Source organism: Felis catus, chromosome D1, assembly GCF_018350175.1.
Source record: "Felis catus isolate Fca126 chromosome D1, F.catus_Fca126_mat1.0, whole genome shotgun sequence".
NCBI lineage: Eukaryota > Metazoa > Chordata > Mammalia > Carnivora > Felidae > Felis > Felis catus.
Genome location: NC_058377.1, coordinates 17,641,733 through 17,663,567, shown reverse-complemented (window position 1 = coordinate 17,663,567; position 21,835 = coordinate 17,641,733). Strand labels below are relative to the sequence as shown.

Below are 21,835 nucleotides of genomic sequence, written 5' to 3'. Positions count from 1 at the left end.
CCTATTTGCCTCTTCACTCCTTTTCCTTTTAGACTCAGCTCAGGTATTAATTATCTCCTTGGGGGAGCCTTCTCTAACCACCACCTTGGCAAGGCCTTGTTAGCCGCAACTCCTAAATTCTCCTAGAGAAATTATGATGTTGTTTATCATTTGTTTCTTTGTCTGTCTCCTCTGCTAGATGGTGAGATCCTCCGGGACAGGGGACAGATATTATTTATTTGTGTATCCCCAGCACTCTGCACAAAGGTCACTCTATGGTAGATGGCCAAGGAATGTTTGGTGAAAGAATGAACAATGGTGTTGTTTTTATGAAACAGCTGTGTTCCACCCCAGACAAGGCTGAATAGGACAGTGGCCTTGCCCCCAATTCCCTTAACCTTCCAACCATGGCATCCCCAGGGATGGAGGAAGAGAATGTTCCTCCAGACGCTATCTTTCCCTGGATGCAGAAGATATTTCCTACTCCCCAAACGTCCACGTTATTCCCAGCCCTGACTTTTCCCCCTGACCACCAAAATCAGACACACAACTGTCCGCTTGACACTTCCTCTCCGATCCTTAGGAGGCATGTCCAGCTTAATCTGACCAGCTCCAAATTCTTAGTCTTTTCCCCCCTCATACCTGTATCTCTGGCTTTCTTCATCATCTTAAAAAAAAAAAAAAAAAATGGCAGCGCCTTCCAACAAGTCGTTCACGCCAAAACCCTTAAACTCATCTTGGCCTCATTTCTCACACTCCTTATCTGAGCTCTCAGCACATCTCGTTGGCTCCACGGTTGAAGTATATTCAGAATCCAACCACTTCTTGTCACCGTCCTGGCTACCACCCTCCCCTAAGCTTCCTCTACTCTCAGCCTGGTTATTATAGTTCTCCTCACTGGTGTCCCTTTGCCACGTAGATTGTTCTCCACCTCAGTCAGTTTAGGCTTCTCCACTCACAGCTCTCCAGTGTCTTATTTCATACAAACCCAAAGCCAGGGTCCTTCAGTGACCTCCATGACTTTGGGTGGTCCGCTCTCTGTTATGTCTCTGATTTCCCCTCCTATTCTCGCCTCCTTCCTCACTCTGCCCCAGCCATACTGGCTTCCCTCTGTTCCTCAAACATGCCAAGACTTTTTTACTTGCTGGTCCCTCTGCCTGGGACACTCTTTCTTCTAGATACTTCATCTATTTCCAACACTTTGGGCTCCACTCAAATGTCACTTCCCCAGGGAGGTCCTCTCTGACCTCTCTATTAAAAAAGCATCTCCTCTGGGGCGCCTGGGTGGCTCAGTCGGTTAAGTGTCCGACTTCAGCTCAGGTCACGATCTCACGTTCCGTGAGTTCGAGCCCCGCGTCGGGCTCTGGGCTGATGGCTCAGAGCCTGGAGCCTGCTTCCGGTTCTGTGTCTCCCTCTCTCTCTGCCCCTCCCCCGTTCATGCTCTGTCTCTGTCTCAAAATAAATAAACGTTAAAAAAAAATTAAAAAAAAATAAAGCATCTCCTCATAATTACGTTCACTCCCCTTACCCTTCTTTATTCTCCTTTATATTATGTTTATTTCACATATGGCATCTATTTGCCTATTTATTGTATGCCCCTCTCAACACCCGACGGCCATCTTCCCCCGGGTGGAGAAGACTCTTCACCTTCCAGGCACCATTCCTGTTCCTGCCCCCTCCCCCGCCGCCCCCCCCCCCCCAATGCTTGGCGGGCAGCTTGGTTCTTGGCCACTTACCAAGCGGGAGTTGTAGATGGGAGATTTGATGGGTGTGGTCACGGGGCAGTTGATTCGCTTCTCCTTCTGACGTCGATTGCAGAACCAGACTCTCACCACCTCCTTCTCCATGGACAACTGCTCTGCAATCATGGAGATCTCTTCTGAGCTGGGTTTGGGGTTCTGCGGAGACCAAAGGGATAGAGTGTGGTCAGCAGGAAGGGGGAACAGGGTCAAGAATCAGGGGTGGGGGCCAGAGGTTCCAAGGAAACAAGATAGGCCAATGGATGGATCAAAAGCTTTAGAATCAGACCTAGGATGGAATGCTGGCTCTATCGTCTACTGTGTAGCTTTAGAAGCCTTTCGTAACTTCTCTGAGCCTCAGTCTTACCATGTATGAAGTGAGAACAATAAGGTCTACTGTATAGGATTGTTGCGAGGCTAAAATGAGAAACCATGTGTAAACTGCCAAGCCCAGGGCCTGCCACAAAATACAGGATCCACACATGTAGCTCTCTTCCCTCCCTTCTTACTTCAGGAGAAGTTCTGAAAGGAGAAGTCCTTTGACATGTGTGTGGGACGGGCAGGATCCCGAAGCCCATGTTTCGCCACACAACCTGATAACCTTTCCTTGTGTTATCGCTTCCTGTCCCACCTCAAAATAGGAAAACGTAAACTAAAGCATGTGGACCCAAGACTGTGGAGACCTATATATTCAGCACTTTCTTGTTCCAGCCCCTCCCTCCACCCAATCTTTGATCTCAGCCCCTTTCCCTCCTTCCTACACACCCCCTCCCTTGCTCAGGCTGCTCCCAGAAACCTAATCAGCAGGAAAAGCCAGCTTTTGTCATTGTGCCAGCAGGATGCAGCCATCAAATCCTTGAGCCAGATGCACCAGCGAATGAATTCGCTGGAGCGGGCAGCAGTCTCGGAGGCCTGGGGCCCACAAGATTAAATGAGGCCAAGGGCACATCCTTTAGGGACCTGGGTCGTGTGGATAGAGGCTCTGAAGGCTGGTATCCAAGGGATCCCGATTAGAAGCTGTGTAGACCACACCTGTTTTCCTTCTTCTCTTCCCTAGCTCCCACAGGGCACAAAGCTGGTATTATTATTAGCGTCTACATACTGGCTCAGGAATATGCTTTTGCTACAAGTTCAAACAAATGTATCATATTATATGATCACAAGTATTTAAATGCGGGTGGAGAAGGAAACAGAAGGAAATACATTTAGGTGCCATTTGATGGTAGATTTCTTTTTCTTTCTACTTCTCTATATTTTCCTAATTGTTTACAGCGAGCATTTACTACATTGATAATTCTAAAACTACAACTCAATGCATAGAAAGTAAAGAATTTCAGATGGTAACTATACTTGTTATGATGAGCATTTTGTAATGGGTAAAATTGTTGAATCCCTGCCATACACCTGAAACTAATATAATATTGTATGTCAACTAAGGTAAAAAAGAAAGAAGGAAAGAAAGAAAGAAAGAAAGAAAGAAAGAAAGAAAGAAAGAAAGAAAGAAGAAAGAATTTATATGTAGTGTTCTGCCTTTGCTCCACTGGGACTCTATATCCCTTTTTTTTTTTTAATGTTTATTTTTGACAGAGAGAGAGAGAGAGAGAGAGAGAGCAAGCAGGGGTAGGGCGGAGAGAAAGGGAGAAACAGAATAAGAAGCAGGCTCTGGGCTCCAGCTGTCAGCACAGAGCCTGACGTGGGGCTCGAACTCATGGACTGGGAGATCATGACCTGATTCGAAGTTGGATGTTTACCCAGCTGAGGCACCCAGGCGTCCCCCTATATCCCATTCTTTAAATCTCCCGGTGAGAGGGACAACGGGCCCTTTAAAAATGTCAGGGCAAGAAGAGTCAGTGGGGGAAGAAGTTCCTGAAACCCAAGACGAAGGCGCCCGCTCCCTGGGACACATGGGTGCCTGGAGAGGGTGCCTGGGCTTGCTTTCCGACCCTTTCCCAGGGCAGGTGTGGTACCGAGGGGCCTCAGTGTGTCCGCTCATCCAACTCTGCACATCAGCCCACCCGTTCCCACCCGGAGGAGCCGCTCACATCTTGAAATCTCTTCTCCAGAGTCAGGCGGATATTGGTCTCGATGCTGGTCCGTTTCTTCCTCTTCCTACCAAACACTTCACTGAGGGTGGGGAAAGAGCTGGGGGTGCTCCCCGAGGGGTCCGATGGAGAGGTTTCTGTCCGGAGGTGGAAAGACAAAGGAAGCTCAGAGAAGAGAATGCATGGCCAGTTGAGGCTCTGTGTCAATGGCCTTGAGATCCACCAATGCTGCCCAGTAGGCTCTGCAGTGGCTCTTTTGGGACCAGCCCCCTCCTCCCGGAAGGGGAACCAGAACAGGCCAAGAAGCCTGCTTGTCCTCATTGCTCTGGGCAAAGGTCTTCCGCGACTCCCACGCCAATGCCTCCAGTGTTTGCGGTCACGGTTCAAGGACACTCAGACATCAGCGGCATGTGTGGGTGTGAGTGGGTGCAGGCAGGGCTCCTACAAGGGACTCTCATGAGTCTGTCTTTTGCAAGGATGCTTGGATATGGATGCTCAGTAAAATGGGAACTGGTGTTTTGAGCTAAAAGCAATGGCACTTGGTGGCAGAATGTTGGTGCTGGTGTCACTTTCTTTTCAGGGCAAGTGTTGGAGCTGAGGCTGTATGATCGGTGGGCAGATATACCCCACAGGAAGGATTCAGGCATCAGGTAGGGGGGATGCACTAGAAATGACCCGTAAGGTCTCTTCCCAAAGATCCTAAGACCCTCTGATCATCTCTGTCACTTCAGTGCCCTGAAGAAAGCTGACGAAGGGACAAGTCGTTGGGGACAGCTTCCTTGACCTTCCATGTTTCCTCGTGGAGGGACTTCTTTTTTTTTTTTTAATTTTTTTTTCAACGTTTATTTATTTTTGGGACAGAGAGAGACAGAGCATGAACGGGGGAGGGGCAGAGAGAGAGGGAGACACAGAATTGGAAGCAGGCTCCAGGCTCGGAGCCGTCAGCCCAGAGCCTGACGCGGGGCTCGAACTCACGGACCGCGAGATCGTGACCTGAGCTGAAGTCGGACGCTTAACCGACTGCGCCACCCAGGTGCCCCTCGTGGAGGGACTTCTGAGGGGGTGACTGACCCCCTTGTCTGCCCATCCCACCCTTTCCTTCCTCTGCACAGGAAGTACTCGTGAACATGTGTCTCCTGACCAGAGCCCAGCCCGGTGCCGGCTCTGCTCCTTCCCTCTCTGCCTGCACCAGTGGTTCTCAGCTGGGGCGGTTTTGCACCACGACTGCTCCCCCAGGGGACATTTGGGATATCTGGAGACATTTTTGTATGTCTCAACGGGCGGCAGGTGCTGCTGGCACCCGGGGGGTAGAGACCAAGGATGCTGCTAAATGCCCTATAATTCACAGGACAGCCTCTTCCAACCAAGAATTCTCCGGACCGATGTGTTGATGGTGTCCTGGTAAGAACCCTGTCACCCACTGTCCCCAGACACCAACCTCCTCCATTCAGTATTCCAAACGTCTTGCCCTTGGCTTGCACCCTTGACCTCCTGGAATGCCTCCCAGGTCACCCAGCTGACAGAATTCTGCGGACCCTGCTCCTGCTGTAGGACTTTCCCCCACTAGTCTTGCTCACGGTGACTCCCTGCCCTCTGGAGACCTCCTCGAGGTTAGCCAGACAGAGGGCTTGTGTTGTGACTCTTGCCTTCCCGGCTCCCCCAGGAGATCCTAGAGAACCCATTCCCCTGTCTTCCCAACCTAGAAGGGGTCCAGAGCGCAAGGTGAGTAAGTTTGCAGACCCAAACTTTGTCTCTGGTGAGCCGTCCCCAGGTGGCTGGGTGGCCGTAGGGTGGACAAGGGAAGGGGGCCAAGTCTTCACGGCCACAGACCTGAAGCCATTTCTTTCAAGGGGCCCTCTCAGCAACGAAGAGGACATTTCCCTCTCCCCTTGTCTGTCTCCTGTATCTTATTTCTTAGGTGGTTCCAGGCCCAGGAGGAGAAGGGGTCTTACACACTGACCGCCTAAAGCCTCAACTCAGACAAGTCACCAGCCCCTTCCCTGCAGAATCCTCTGGGGCACCGTCCACCCGGGAGTCCCGGATGCCTACCTGCATCGTGCAACCATTTCTCCAGCAGTGGTTTGAGCTTGCACATGTTCTTGAAGCTCAGATTGAGGGCCTCAAATCGCGAGATGGTGGTCTGGCTGAAGTCATTACCGTACAGTTTTCCCATCGCCAGCCCCACATCTCCCTGCATGTGGGGACCGAGAGGGAGAAGCCGGAGGGACGGGCTCCTTCTCTTCTTCGTCCACGTTCCCCACCATCCTGGCGCCCATCATGCACGGACAGAACCTTCAAGCACCCACCCGTGACCGTGACTCCTTTCCAGGTTTTTTCCCTCTAAGAGGGAGACTTTGGTTCATTTCCCTCCCCAGACTCGGAGAGGGCCGTGCCCATGTGCCCAACCCCTTGTCTGGCTCTCATTCCTCCCACCCGTTTCCCAGCAGTGTCCCCCAGTTCCCTCACCAATAGAAAATGTGCCCTGTTCTCAGGGAACACAGGGACACGTGGGCTTGCCCCAAACACATTGAACGTCCGGCCGCTCCTCAAATGTACACTCGGGAAGCCCCGTCTCCGCTCGCTCAACCCGATCCCTTCTAGCTCCCCGCAAACCAAACCTGTGTGAAACCCAGCTTAATGCGCCTCTGCTTGAAGGTCTTGGCAAACTTCTCCAGCTCTTCCAGGTCACTGGGCTCATCAGCCCCTCCAGAGCTGGGTAGATGCTTCGGCGCTGGGAGATGTGGGGACGCTTCCAGATGGGGGTCTAAAGAAGATCCCGGCAGCCCGGGGCGCCCAATCGCCTAAAAGGGAACACATGCCAAACAGATCCACAATGGCACAGATCAAATGGCACTTTCTATTGTGTGCTTAGAAGGCGACAGATGTCTGGGCGCGCTTGATTCCTATTTTTTTCAGGGGCGTGGAAGTGAAAATTTGGGTTTCTACAAAGGGATAGCAAATAGCTAGAATAGCTGGGGCAGACACAGGACTGCAGGATGGGGAGGTGGCCTTCTTGGGTTTTAGTCTATGACTCATTGTTTGACTCTGGGCAGGTAACTTCCTTCTTTCAATTTTCCGCCGTAAAAGGAGCTAGCGGGGTTGTTTACTAAGATTCCAAAAGCAAATCTCAGAATGGGACAAGGAAAAGGTTGTTTGCCTTGCCTGTTCTTTTCCACAAAGCAAAGTAACTGAGGGGTTTAACAGGCATTAACTGAAGATAACAGAGGACATCCGAGACTTGTTATATTAATAGACCTTCCAGAAAAATTTAAACCCTTATGACTGCCATTTTACTTTCGAACCCATCATTTTCTTTCATGAGAGTGTTGTTTGGGTGTGTTTCGTTTTGTTTTGTTTTTGTTTTAAGTTTATTTATTTAATTTTTCAGTAATCCCTACACCCAATGTGGGGCTTGAACTCGTGACCCCGAGATCAAGAGCCGCATGTTCCACCGACTGAGCGGGGCAAGCGTCCTGTGTTTTTTTGTTTCTAAATCAAAGGTATTCCTGTGCTATCTAAATATACGTTGATCTCATTTAATGTTGTCAGGACATAGTCTTCCTTTAGTTCATTTTCATAGAAAAATGGGCTCTAAAACCTAGAGTTCATGTGGCGCCCTTTTGGGGTTGGATTGAATCCCCCTCCTGGAGACATCCACGATGACACAAGCTCTGGAACCCAGACCGAGGGGTCCAGGCATTGCGTCCCGTCCAGGTGCCACTGCCCACGTGGACAGCACTACCTATATCCGCCCTTGTCTTTCTCCTTCCCAGTTTACGGTTTTCCTAGACTAAAGTGAACTTTCCTCCTTCTCTCTTCCGAGACCTGCAGATTTACAATTCAGATGGGCAGCCTCAGGATGAGGAAGGTGAGAGGACCCTGGCAAAGGATCTTTTAGGACAGAATGATTTGGAGCCTTATGGGTTTGGTCCTGTTTTGCGGGATGGGGGTGGAAATCTTCAACTCTCTTTGAGACTTCCTTCTCATCGATTCCTTTGTTCTTTAACAAATACTTCTTGAGCTCTTTGCTAGACCTTCTTCTCCCTTCCTCTCATATCCAACGAGAGGCCAAATTGCATTCGTTTGTCTTCCCCAAACAGGTCCTCGTTTGCCCTTCCCTCTCTACTCTTATTGCCACAACCCTGAGCAAGTCCCTCATTACCGCTGCCCCGGACCATCTTAATAACCTCCTGAACGGCCTCTTGGATTCTCATGTCGTAAGATATGAGAGTTGATCTCAGGCCTCTATAAGATCTCTTCCAGATGTAAGTCTATGATGACATTCCGAGTCCCCAGGAGAGAGTGAGTTTAGGATTCCAGTGGCCCCCTTCCTATTAGCCACTAGATGGCACCCTCTCCCCTTCCTGATGTCTTCAGTGGACACTCTAGCCCTCTAGAGTCAGGGCCCTTAGTGATCCGTGGGGATCTTCGAGCACAGAAGGGCCAGTGGGGCCCTGTAATCTGTCTCTGCAGAGCCATCTCCTGCAGCTGTGCACGGGGGCACCCAGATGAGGGGAGGAGAGGCACATACCAGACAGCTCCTGCTGCTCTTAGCCACACACCTAGAATGAGGCCACGTCCGGCCAGAGGAAGAGGTGCCTCCTTGTAATTGGCAAACAGGTACCGTGTGGCAACACAGCAGCTCTGTTAACAGCCCCTCGCGCCGGTCTCGGACCTCCTGACCCGCACAAGTTCACTGCAGGAGGTGGTCGAGGATAGTGGGTCTTGACAGGGACCCAGAGGTGAGAGACTGTGGCCTGGTGGGGACTCTGGTCTCCTCCTTGGGGCTTGAGAGGACCCGGGCAGGGCTGGCGGTCGCCGTGGCATCCCTGAAAGTCAGCCCTCCTTAGGACCTGGATGGTCCTAAGAGGAGTGAGCGAAACCAGGGCTGGTGTGGAGGACCCGCGCTGCTGAGCGGGACGGCCTGGGAGCTGAGATCTCTGGGCTCCAGTCCTGGGGCTGTTGGCGATGCTGGTTGGATCGTTTCTCCCGGCCGTGGCTTGGATTCCTCGTGTGTGAACAGGGATAATCCCTCGCTAGCCCCTCTTCCCAGAGGTGTAAGTGCAGCATCGAGGGGGTGGGGGAACACCGGTGAGCAGCTCTGTCCAGAGCTGAGGCATTCTCAGGGGGAGGCAGGAAGAATGTGGTTGTTTACCTGGGACGCCAGGCCAGGCCCGGTCTGCGGGAGGAGGAGAGAGCTCTGTTGCTGCGGAAAGGGGAGAAGATTTGGCTGCAGACCTGAGTGGAAGGGGAGGGACAAAGGAACACACAAAATAAAATCCAGGCCGTCTGAAGGACACGCTCCACAGCTTCGGGACCGAGATAACCGTCCCCACCCCCTGCTACCTCGTCAGGTCCCTCAACCCACCCCGAGCCCTGTGCAAAGGGCCCCCACGGGACTGCCAGGCATTGCCACACGCAGGTGGAGGCGAACGAGACACGGATAAGCAGGTAAACAGCCATCCGCAAACCAGTCCTCCGGCTTGCCCGCCCGCCTGCCTGGAATGGTGCTGCACGGGCTAAGGAGGTCGAGGCCAGCCTGCTCTGGGAGCTGCTAAGCAGGCTGAAGAAATCCAACAGGGAAGGAAAAGCAGCTAGAACGGAGGGGCCGGGGAGCTCCATTTTGCCTGCAGACAGCCACAAATACCTGGGCAAATCTGCAAATATGCCAGGCCACATAGATGGGGCCAGAGAGCCCCAAAAGGCGGCACATGGCTGGCCAGAGGCTCTTGGCAGAACGAGGATGTTTTCTACTTGGGAGGAAGAGCTGAGAGAGAAGGGGAAGACCAGGGGCCAAGCCTCTGGAAACTCTGTCTGGTGGTATGGCCTCCACCTGCTCGTCGTACTGACGACCGCTTTCTCCTTCCCTCTCCAGGAAAACGGCCCAAGAAGGGCTCTGCCTGACTGGTGGTCATGAGAGTGGCCTCCCTCTAGGAAGGTCCTCAGCCAGGAGCTCTCACTGCCGCTGCGGGAATGAAGCCATTGAGCTACCAGAACAATGGGCCGGGTCACTGCAACCACTCAGCACAGACCAGAACCTTGGGGTCTCTGGGGTCCCTAAGAGGCTCCAGGTCACTGATGTACGGCATCCGTGGAAGCTGACCTTTACGCTCCTCAGTCTATAAAAGTCAGGGCTTAATTTTTCCTTATTAAAGTAAACAAAAATCTCTCATAAGGAGCTCCGAGCCAGGAGTCAGAAGCTTAAATGCTAATAGTAATCTAACATTTATACTGCGTTTTGAAATACACGAAGCCTTTTTATATGCATTATTTGGAATAGCCCTCAATAACCTCGTGAGGTAGAATTTTACTATTTTTCTATTTCTTACTGTTTTTCCATTTTATTTTATTTTGCTCCGTTTTTATTCAGAGAGGTTAGGTGACGTTTCCCAAGGACACACAGCCAGTAAGTGATTTAAAAAAAAAAAAAAAGAATTTTTTTTAACCAATGAGTTTTCTGCCTTCAGAAAATTTTTTGTTTGTTTATTTTGCCCTGCATCATACACTGACCTCACTGGTCATATGTCTACCTCTGGGCCATTTTCACATCACTGTCTTTGAAATTTTTTTTCTAGGGGCGCCTGGGTGGCTCAGTCGGTTAAGCCTCCGACTTCGGCTCAGGGCATGATCTCGCGGTCTGTGAGTTCGAGCCCCGCATCAGGCTCTGTGCTGACCGCTCAGAGCCTGGAGCCTGTTTCAGATTCGTGTCTTTCTCTCTCTCTGACCCTCCCCCGTTCATGCTCTGTCTCTCTCTGTCTCAAAAATAAATAAACGTTAAAAAAATAAAAAATGAAATAAAAAAAATAAAAATTTTTTCTAATGTTTATATTTTTTGAGACACAAAGCGCAAGTGGGAGGGGGCAGAGAGGGAGGGAGGGAGGGAGAGAGAGAGAGCGAGAGAGAATCTGAAGCAGGCTCCAGGCTCCTAGCTGTCAGCACAGAGCTCGACGCAGGGCTTGAACTCAGGAACAAGAAGATGGTGACCTAGGCCGAAGTCGGACACTTAACCGACTGAGCCATCCAGGTGCCCCTCACGTCACTATCTTTTAAAACAGAAGGGAATTAGCTGTTACCTAGGAATGTGATATATGTTGTTTAGCTAAAATAAGTACTTAAAGGCTCAAGTATGTTCTCAGTCATCATCATAAAAATACTCTGAGATGCCTCAGAACCTAGGGGTAGGGACTGTAATTTAGGCAGGTGTTAGGGATGGAAGGCAGAGTTGCACGTTGTTTGGATTCTGGGTTTCCAAAGCCTCTACCTGGGATTTGTACACAGGTGGCAAACTCCTACTTCCTCTATCACTTTGGCCCTAGTCAGTGGAGACCAGAGAGAGGGGGGTGGTGGGCAGGCAGTGCAGGTCAATGGCCAGGAACACAGGTTTCGGGCAAACTTCCGGACTTTTCTTATGTCGCCAGAGACACACTATGACTATCTACCACACAAGGTTATTTTGAAAAATGCCAGGAAAATCACTCATCAGGGCTCCTGGCAAATCACGTCCAAGAAATACCAGCTATTATCATGAATATTCTAATCTGTTTGCTCTTGGCCCAGGAGCCAGTCTCTGGTAGTAATTTCCGTGCCAAAGAAAACCTGAAAACCCCTTCTCCCGCCTGAGGGTGGCGCTGCTGCTCTACCCAAGCAGAGTCAAGGCCGGCTTCCAGGAGGTGAAAGTCTGAATCAGTCCTGAAAGATTTCCAAGGAACTGGGACTTGTCTGCACTGCATGTCCCAAGGAGCTCTTCCTTCCTGTGCTCCCCTCCGCCCCCAGCTCCTTGCCACCTTGCACCTCAGTCTCTACTGGCCGTGAAGTTGAGGAAGATGAGAGGGAAAAGCCGAGGACTCTCAGCCTGGCGGGGGCAATGCCAGGCTCCCTTCCTCGGGTCTCAATGCCAGAGGAGTGAGCCACTCACCCATGCCCCACACTTGGGCTCCTTTATCCAGCAAGCCGCAGCAGCACTTTGCTGGACTTGATCGATGTGGAAAACGCCCGAGTTCTTACCTTGTTGCCCAGATTGGGTCTGGGATAGCAGGAACTGGGATACGGACTGGAGGTGGCCAGGAACCAGCACGAGCTGCTGGAGCGGATGGAGGGAGGTCATGTCCTGCACATGGGGAGACACATAAATCGCCGAATTTACACGCTGGGGGTGCCGGCTCCATCTGCCTGCTGCCCATCTGTCCCGTGGGGCTCCAGACTCTGAGAGTTTGTTGGCAGTGACCCTGCCTTATGCCTCTGTGTAGCCCAAGTGCCTGGCACGTAGTAGCGATTCCATTAATGCTGGCATTGTTACAGCTCCTGCACTCAGCCAAGCAGTGCCTCTCAGCCTAGTGTACTTAAACTTTGCCTTGTTATTTAACTTTCGTGCGTGTCAGTCTTGTCTCCCAAGTAGACGGTAAACGTTGAAGGCACAGGCTCAGTGTTACCCGGCTCTCAGAGGTTTACCCTAGAAATGACATGAAATCCCGATCGTCTGACTCTGTTTCTTTAATCTCATGCCACTCGACTGTACTAAAAGCCACGTCTTGGCCATTTCCTGGGCCTGAGCCTTTCCTGGAAGGAGGACAAGTTATTATTTCTTAACACAACCGATCTGATGAAGCAGAAAGGCCACTGCCCCTGGGCTCCTCCCACCAGCCCTCAAAAGGGAGACAGCAGTTCCGATACGTGGGGGATCGAGATCCTCAGGGCTCTGTGCCCCCCGAGGGCTGTGCTTAGGTCTGTACACGAAGAGGTGGTAAACCCCTGCTGAATGAGGAAGTGAAGGAACGGGCACACGTTCCGGTCTTAAGTATTTCCAGGGAAGGGGTGGCATTTCTTCCCCAGGTGATCCAGACCAAGAGAGGGGCTCGCCACATGGACATCCGCCCTCTCTGACGTTTGCTGTTACTGTTTCAGGGTGCCTCCTCTTCCCCGCACGACACTCTGTTCTACTTTGGCTTTGGTGCAAAACCTCGAGGGAGGAGAGTGGGCTCACTGGAGACAGAAATGCTCTATATCTGTAGCCATGGTTGTCGCAATAGGGCCCCCTGAAATGGGGGCCAGCTCCACAGCCGCTAGGTCCATTGTTCTGGCCAGGCCGGCTCCTTTTGGTCCCAGACAGGTAGAGGCAGCCGGGCTTCCCCTATGGACTCCCACCTCCACCCCAGGCCTGAATCCCTCGGTCACACTCCCTACAGGGGGCTTTTCGGACCACGAATTCACCGAGAGCCAGGTCTAGAGGTCAAGCATTGTGGAGAATGCTCGACTTCAACTCCCCGGCCCACTGATACTATCAGGGCTCCCCGGCATCAGGCTGGCATTTACCCCAGACATTTGGTTTCCAGACATCATGGCAGGTCCTTGACTCAGGTGACATGGCCGATGCGAGAGGGTCTGCTGCAAGGAGTCACTGAGGTCCTCAGTTTTAATCTGTGTAAGTGGAGGCAGGAGAGCATCAGTGCGGGGCCTCCCCAGGCGGGCAGAAGCAGAAACGTAGAGAAGGTCAAGGTGGATTAGTGACCAGCCCCGAGAGTAAGGAGCTAGGTCCGTGCCTACAGTACCTACAGGGCTGGGGCTTGGTGTGCCTGCCTGTGTGTGTACCTCAGCCCAGGGCAGCCGTAAGAGACAGGGAAATGGCACTCTGGAGTCAGAGTCTGCAGGAGGGGGGTTCACGGAGATCCATGGTTCCTCAGCACATTCTGTGGGCTGTGCAGGCCCACGGTGCAGTTTACGCGCTTCCTCGTTGAAACGGGAAAAAAAGAAGGATATTGCAGGGACTTGAAACATTTCTTTTAAATTTGGAGATGGCGTTCTTCCTTTTTTCTTGGGGGGAGAGGTTAGAATTTCTTTTGTGACATGATGCTGATTCTAAATGGTACTTTAAGGGGCATCTGGATGGCTCAGTGGGTTAAGCGACCAACTTCAACTCACCACTTGTGGTTTGAGCCCCGTGTCGGGCTCTGTGCTGACAGCTCACAGCCTGGAGCCTGGTTCGGGTTCTGTGTCTCCCTCCTTCTCTGCCCCCCTCCCCCCGCTCATGCTGTTTCTCTTTCTCTCTCTCTCTCTCAAAACTAAATAGACATAAAAAAAACATTTTCTAAATGGTATTTTAAAAACTCCCCACCTTGCAAAGTGGAAAAAAAAAAAAAGGCAACCCTTTACCAGTCTTCCCCATACTGTTTGTTTATTTTCCTGGTCCACAAAATCCCAAAGTCTGGGAGCCAGCTTCCCCTCTCTCTTCCCCTTGTTTTCCACAGTTATCTATCTTCTGCGTGGTGAGCTGCCTCTGCAGTCAGCCCTCTGCACCCATGCGGCTCTGATGATAGTCTTTGCTGGTCTCCCTACAGGTGGGGACACGTCTCCCTCATAGTCACTACTGCAGGGGCAGCCCAAGGGGGCTGTGATGGCTTCTAAAACCTCTCTAGCCTCTCTCCAGTGAGAGAGGCTAGTGCTGTCTCACCCAGTGCTGTCTTGGATGACAGCACCAATCACCCACCTGTGGGGCTCTCGGGTGTCCAAGGGCAGGGCTGGATGGGTGCACTATTTGGGCCCATCCAGAGAACTATACTCTTGCGGCTTTTCAGGAAGTCCACTGGGGCAGGGGGAGCCAAGTGACTCTGAATTCATATAATATGACAAAGAGCATAGGATCTAGACATTAGGGAGACATTAGGGAGACCCTCTGATGGAAATTCTTGGCCATAGACGTCCTGGCTTAAACCATTTTCTTGGTCTACACTGGGGATGTCACAGACATCCTGGAATCACTCCTGTATTAACTTAATCCAAGTAAAACGTTCAGACCAATGGCTATATTTATGCTTCATTGTTGTGAAATGAATCTTTAGATCACTAAAGAAAGAACTCCCTTTGGTTGATGAGCTAGGCAGATCCTACTGAGTGATATCAGAGACCGAGGAAAGAGCTAATGTCCTAAATATGGTACCTTGCACATAATGGGAATTAATGCAAGTTAATTACCTAAAAGACACAAACAGAGCCCATTTCTCCATAGACTCCAGGGGGATACAGTCAGGAAAACGTTGAACAGGGAGCTAGACCTTGTGTCTAAGTCCTCACCCCGACTTGAACTTACTACGTAACCCTGAGCAATCTTTTAGCCTGTACGAGACTCAGTTTCTCCATCTGTTTGATGATTCTATGGGATTCTTCTCTCTTCCAGTCCTAAAATGGAATCACAAGTTCCAGTTCCATAGTGCGTTTGGCAGACTTGGCTAGCCCAGGTTGCTGCGGTGTTCTAAAGCAGACCTAAAAGGGCACCAACAAGGGCTGGTGCCACCAAAGTTGGGAAGAGGATGCTTCTTTCAGGGACAGTCTTTACAAATCATTCCTCTCTTCTCTCACCTAAGGAGACTTATTCTGGGGCACTGGAAGCAGAGAAGAGGAAGGGAGAGAGACAGGAAGTAGGACAGTGGGGGCAGAGGGTTGAGACTTTGTGAAAACTCTAAAGACACGGCCAGCCGGGAGGGATTGCCAAGACGGCCCCAATCGCTTGCCCCAGGGTCCCTCGGTTCTTCCCACCCAGGCTTGGCATCTCCGTCTAAGAAGCTCTGGTGTCCTACTTTCTTCCCCTAGAAATTAAGAGTTTTCACATCCTCGATTCTGGGGAAACATTTGTTAGCAGGTTTTTAAAAAACCAGAAATAGATGATACAACTACTTATTTAAAACCACCACCACCACCACCACCCTTAAGGTTTGTTCGAAGAGATTTTAGTTAAGCAAAGCCTTTTGGGGGCCACGTCTCCTTTGTAGATCCCCCCCCCCCCGCTCCTGCCCCGGTGCATCCCTCTCCCAGTGCGGGGATAGGTGAGGCAGGATGGAGGAAGGGGGACAGAGGGAGAACATGGAAAATTGGAGCCAAAGCCACGCTGGGTAGAACCACCGCGGGCAGCTTGGCGGGGCTCCAGCTCAGAGGCAAGTGGCAGGGTTCCTTTATAGACTCATTATGCGCAATGGAGATAAGAAGGTGCAGCTATGACAGAGCTTGAAAACATGTGCTTTGCCTCCAACCTGGGTGCTATCTGTTAGAATCACTGCCAGGTCTTCCTGCAACACTTAATTTCAGAAACCAGCGCCATCATAAAAGAAAACTCACCCTTTCATCTGCTTCCCGGATCAATTGCCCTCCAAACTCGTTGAGGGGCACAGCTGACCTCCCAGTTCTAAAAATGAAGCGACTGATAGCAGGAAATTCCTCTGGGTGTTCGTCTGGGGCGTTCTGACAGCCCCGTGTGTCATTGTTGTGACTTTTTGCTTCGGCAACGTTTCACTCTTTCATTTCTCATATTTCATCAGCCTATGGGTGCGAGCTGCTGACAGTAACCCCCCAAGGAAGAGAGTCCTATACAAACCAGGTTGAAAGACAGTAAAGGAGATTTCTTTTTCGGTGACAGATTCTAGAAGTCTCTGCCTTGGTGGGTGGGTCTCAGAAAGAGAGGAAGGGAGGAAGATACGTTAGCGGCTCTTAACAGCCTCCTTCGGCAATTCTCTTAAGAGTTCACGGGGGAAGAAACTAAGAAATTAAGAAACAAAGTCCTTTCCAAATCAAAAAAAATCCCTTTCACTGCTGTCGAATGGAAAAGATTGGAGCCTTTCCAGGCAACTGGGTGTTGGCTGTGGATCTGGAAGACGAGATAGAGAGACTTCTGTTGGAATCCCATTGACTTCTAATGTGAGAACCGGAGGCAAATTGGACGAAAATCCACTTTCCCCCGTACTTGTGAAAACCCAATCAAACCCACAGCCTGCCTGGAATCATGAAGACTGTCTCCAGAGTCCCTTTGGTGGTTCTTCTCACGCAAAGGGATATCTCTGCAGGCCCTGCTTGGGACGGACTAATCCCTGGGGACACGGGCCGCCCAGAGGGCTCGGCCCTGTCATAGCCACTGACCGTCCCGTCCATCTGTTAGACAAGGTTTGTTCGCTCAGGATTTTCTCCACCCACTGTGCTGTGTACAGGTATTACACTGAGTCTTGGGCAGTGACCAGGGAGGTAAAAAGTCATCATGGGTGATTATCTTTTCTAATCCCAATGAACTCCCTGACATCACCTGCTTGAGAAAGCAGTAGCCTCATTCCGCGAAGAGAGAGCCCCCTCTGAGGGGCTGGAAGCCTTCATACGTTCCTTACTCGGCTTCACACTCCCAGCCAGGGGTGTGGGGACAAGTATTTGCCTTCCCATCTCATGGAGGCCCAGAGAGTTTTAGAGATGGGGATAAAGTTACATAACAAGACACTGGCCAAGTCCCTTAAGGGAATGACCCTCTGATTTCCCCCCGGTTCCCTTTCTACAAAACAATACTACCAACTTTCCAGGGGTGGGAGACAGCACAGACCGTAGGTGATGGAAAAGGTGGCGTTCTGGCCCAGATAGACCCACGGACCTCCTTATGAACCATGTTTTGGGGTCATGTGATGGGGCACGAGGGTGCTGGGGTACTCCTCCTTAGCCCCACCCATGACATTTTCACATGGTTCTCTCTCTCGGGGAAGCAGCCCCACACTAATGAACAGATCACTGGCGATGAAAACGATCAAAGCTGTTGTCCTGGTTGCATAACTCGTTTGTGGAAAGTGTTTCATAAACATTTCACAAGAAGGAGAATTTCAAAGCATGAACATCTCCCAACCTGCCTTCAATTACAGGCAGGATTTTTTTTTTTCTTTCTCCCCCCCCTTCTACACTTCTCCTAGCAGTAAGGAGAGTTTCTGTTTTGTAACTGATCTATAAAGGGTTGGCAGCGAACATGTTGCTCATGAAAAGATCCTAAAAATATATTTCCAGTGGTAGAATGGGGCAGGCAAGTAACTCATCTCAGGTGAACAGGGCTGAAAGTCCCCCAGGAGATGTTGGCTTGCATTTTCGCTTGGGAAACTCTCCTCTTTCTGTGGTTCTTGGTTGTTCCCTGGGAGTCCAAGACTCCTGCCTTCAGATGCCTCCGGGAAGTGCCTGGGGAGATGGCCTCACCCAGGTTTCCAGTCAGAGCAATGACAGACCAGCTTCGAGGCACTTTTGCCCAGGGACACTGGGATCTTCTCCCTGCCCGCATCAAACTTCTAGACAAAGGAAGAGAAGAGACGGGGGACCCTTGAATAAACTAGTAGCTCCTCAGGAAGCCGGGGCCACTTGGGGTTGCTACCTCCTGAAAAGGACCTTTTCAAAGAGGCATCCTTGTTTTTCTGGCTTGCACCGACTCTGGAAATGCAACAAGCTTATCAGTCATGTTATTTAATGCTTTGGCTTCAGTTCTTAAGACATAGCATTGCTAGTGCTGACACATGCGTGAAAAACCCCATCATTTTAAGCCTATAAAAGTTTTCTTCTCCCTCTGGCACATAAGTCCATGCATTCAAGTTTAAAAACTCTGGGAAGGGGCTGCGTCCCTATGGAGGACGAATCCTCACAAATGTTTCTTGGTGGCCAGGACTTGAACGATGTCACGCTCTCCCTTCCTTCAAAGCCTTCCCGAGATGCCCACCATGTTCCCTTCTGGTGGGTTGATGGAGGCTCTCTTTTTTCTGACCCTGATCCCCTTTGAATCACACCCTTCTGGCTCTCCTAGTAGGCCACCTGGTAGAGAAGAGCCCAGAGCTACTACTGTCTTGAGAGGAATTCCGCACAACTCTTGATTTGCCCACACAGAGAGCTGTTCTGCCCCCAAAGAAGTGAAACGGCAGGAGGTAGGAGGTGCAGTGGGGGAAGAAATGCTGAGCACGTTCTCTGAATCAAACTCTGAAAATGGTTCCTGAGCCCAGTGGCTATTCTTGGGAAGTGTCTGGTGAGTGAATGCAGTTTGGCATCACACTGGGTTCTTCTGCATACACCTGGGCTGCCTATCATGGAAGGCCTTTGCTGTCCTTTTCAGAGCAGGAGATGATTTAGAAAGAAAGAAAGAAAGAAAGAAAGAAAGAAAGAAAGAAAGAAAGAAAGAAAGAAAGAAAGAAAGAAAGAAAGAAAGAAAGAAAAGAAAGAAAAAAAAAGAAAGAAAAAAAAGGAGGAAAGAAAGAAAAAAAAGGAAAGGAAAGGAAAGAAAAGAAAGGAAAAAGAAAAGAAAAGAAAAGAAAAGAAAAAGAAAAAGAAAAAGACATCCAGGAAGCAAGTGCAAGGCTCAGGAGCAACCAGGAGTTCTGACTTTTGGTCCCATCCCTGCTTCTAACTAGTGGCATGATCTTTTTTTAAATTTATTTATTTTGAGAGAGAGAGAGAGAGAGAGCACAAGCAGGGGAGGGGCAAAGAGGGAGAGAGACAGAGAATCCCAAGCAGGCTCCGTGCTGACAGCGTGAAGCCCGATGCGGGGCTCGAACTCACGAACGTCAAGATCGTGTCCCGAGCCGAAATCAAGAGTCAGGCATTTAGCCGACTGAGCCACCCAGGCACCCCTGGTTGCATGATCTAATATTTTAAGTTACTTCATTCGGTTCTCTAGGCCTAGACAAAAGAAGAAAAGGAGACTAGATGGAATCTACTTAAGAAATTTATAATGCATGAAAGAGAGCAGGAGCAGACTTGGGAGCAGAAAGTATGCTGACTGTCTCACCAGCCCCATTTCACAGATGACAAAAGAGATTGAGGCTTGTAGATATTAAGAAACCTGCCTGAGGTCAGACTGCAGGTAAATAATAGAGATGAGATTCCGGTCCAAGTCTATGTGACTCCATAGTTCTACGTAAACCTAAGTCTCACCTGCGAGTGATGGATTCACAGAATCATAGACTCTTCACGGTGCACACCGTGCCAGCTACGTGGCAGACATTCAACAAGTGTTGGTTCCCTTCCTTCCCCATCAGAACTGGAAGGAAATGCAGCTAGCACCTGGCCCAAACCGTTCATTTCACAGCTATGACTCCTGAAGCCCAAGGAGGGGCAGACCAACTTGCTCAGGGCCACAGACCTAGAGTGGCAGGCAAGCCCGGCCCGGAGACCCAGGGCCCATGAGGACAGGTCTCCTAACTCCCCACACACTATTCCGTCCATTCCATTGCACGGCCGCATGGCTCGGTCTCGTGTTTTGATCGCTCAAAATATTGTTTCCTACATTTCCTTGTCATAACTCAGTAGCAACCCTAATCCCACTGCTCTAATGAGATTTCATCAAAAGAAAAGTTCCCATTCAGAGTTCTTCATTACTACACAGACTAAGGTTCATGTCCAGATAGAGCACAATTGACTAGATATGATAACGTAGTACTTGGCTTGGGACCCAGTATTCTGCATTTCCTTGACTCTCCCCTGCAGGAATTCACTCCAGGGGCTTGATATTTGCTCATTTCCCTCCCTCATTATCAGGAAGCTAAGTGGGGTAGGCGAACAAGAACATCAGCTCCAGAAAGAGAGAACATAATACTTTTGTAGCACTTTAGAGATCCAAAAGCACTTGCAAATATATCATCATTTATCCTTCATGATAATTCCACGAGGCCAATAATCTTATCAAACGTTTTTACAGATGCAGGAACGATCAGGAGAGCCGACCGAACGCGCCCACCATCATGCAGCCAGGAAGAGCGCAGCGTGACTTTCTACTTGGGTCATTCGCCTCCAGACCCTCCCCCTCTTCTTCTGTACCACTTGGTCCAAGTGAGGCAACCCCATTGGCCTCCCCCCAGAATTTCCCATCCGAAAATGTCCCTGTGGACCCCTACCTCCTCTAAGTTCCATGTTGTTTTCACATTGGTACGTGGTTGGTGTAAACATTTTCATAAGGGTGGCCTGGGACTTTTATGTGCATGTGGGGCTTACATAGCTTTGGAACGTAAAGTTTGCAACAAGTCTGAAAGGGATTCTCCTTGGCATTTCCTGGGTGACTGCCTGTGACCTGGAAGCCTGCCCCTGAAAGTTGGAGCATGGGTTACCAGTGTAAGTCAATGGGTTTCCCTGGTAATTTTTACCTTTTATTATTTTTTTAAGTTTGTTTATTTATTTTGAGTGAGACAGAGAGAGCATGAGCAGGGGAGGGGCAGAGAGGGAGTGGGGGAGAGAGAGAATCCCAAGCAGGCTTCGAGGTCAGTGCCCAGGGTCCCACACGGGGCTAGAACTCACGAATGGTGAGATCATGACCTGAGCCAAAACCAAGAGTCAGACGCTCAACTGACTGAGCCACCCAGTCGCCCTGGTGATTTTTACCTTTGAGAACAGTGTTCTAGCAAGACCGAGGGCCTCGTGTCTTGAACTGCTGTGGAACTCCAGATAAACTGAGGCACCCCTCGTGGCCTTCCAACACTGGGTCTGCTCTGACAACATGGAGTAGCTGGTCTTCCACGCGGCATGCTTGAAACACAGAGGTTTCCTGTCCCATAAAGGTCCCCTTCCCAGGTCAGTTTAGTTCAACGAGAATTTAGTATGCACCTACTGTATACCAAGGGGGAACTAGAGGCACGAAGATGAACGGGGGCCTGCCGGGTTAATCAGGACACAGGACACGAAAAGTAAACAGCAACCACGCAATGCTTACAGCAATCACAAGCACGCGTCGTGGTGGCACGGAAAGATTGTGACTCACCGTGGCAGGGCACAGCACGGCCAGAGGAAGGGGAGCGAGGTGAGGAGAGCCCCCCAGAAGAAAAGTCCTTCTGAGCAGCCCTGAACGGGGAAGGGGGCTCCCCAAGGGAAGGCACGGAAGGGCATGTCAGGAAGTGGGAACGGCTCGTCCCAAGTTGCAGAGGACGAGAGCAACCAGCAGTCCAGCGATGTTGCTGCCGCCTGGGGGTGCGGAGGGGAAGGCCTGGACGAGCAGCCAGGGCCCCCTGGCAGCCCCGCACACCGTGCAGAGGAGTTTCGACGGACTCTGGGGGCAAAGGGTCACCAGAGGAAAGGGGAATAGCACGGAGAGACTTTTGCTCAGCTCAGTTACGCCGACGGCGGTGTGGGATACGGGTCTGAAGTGGGTAAACCGCAAGCAGGGCCGCTGATTAAGAAGCTATTGATGGCAACAGTCCAGGTAAGAGCTGATAGGGATACATGCGCCCAAGGCCAAACCAATAAGGACGAGGCAGAGGAGACAAAACGGAGAGACTTTAGGACAGAACATATATTTCCACCCTTGAAGCTTTATCCTTTGTAACAAAGGGC

At 50.7% G+C, this 21,835-nt stretch overlaps 1 protein-coding gene across 2 annotated transcripts in view; it reads right to left on the bottom strand.

The window, feature by feature from the left end:
- Positions 1-21,835, bottom strand: part of POU2F3 (POU class 2 homeobox 3) — a 79,629-nt gene that overhangs the window by 7,396 nt on the left and 50,398 nt on the right. For both annotated transcript variants that reach the window (XM_019811427.3, XM_045038425.1), the window contains exons 4-10: positions 13,070-13,174; positions 11,765-11,867; positions 8,916-8,998; positions 6,379-6,561; positions 5,810-5,951; positions 3,761-3,897; positions 1,716-1,877 (exon numbers count right to left, since the gene is read on the bottom strand). In XM_019811427.3, the coding sequence (XP_019666986.3) occupies positions 1,716-1,877; positions 3,761-3,897; positions 5,810-5,951; positions 6,379-6,561; positions 8,916-8,998; positions 11,765-11,867; positions 13,070-13,174 (915 nt within the window). The remainder of the gene's footprint in view (positions 1-1,715; positions 1,878-3,760; positions 3,898-5,809; positions 5,952-6,378; positions 6,562-8,915; positions 8,999-11,764; positions 11,868-13,069; positions 13,175-21,835) is intronic.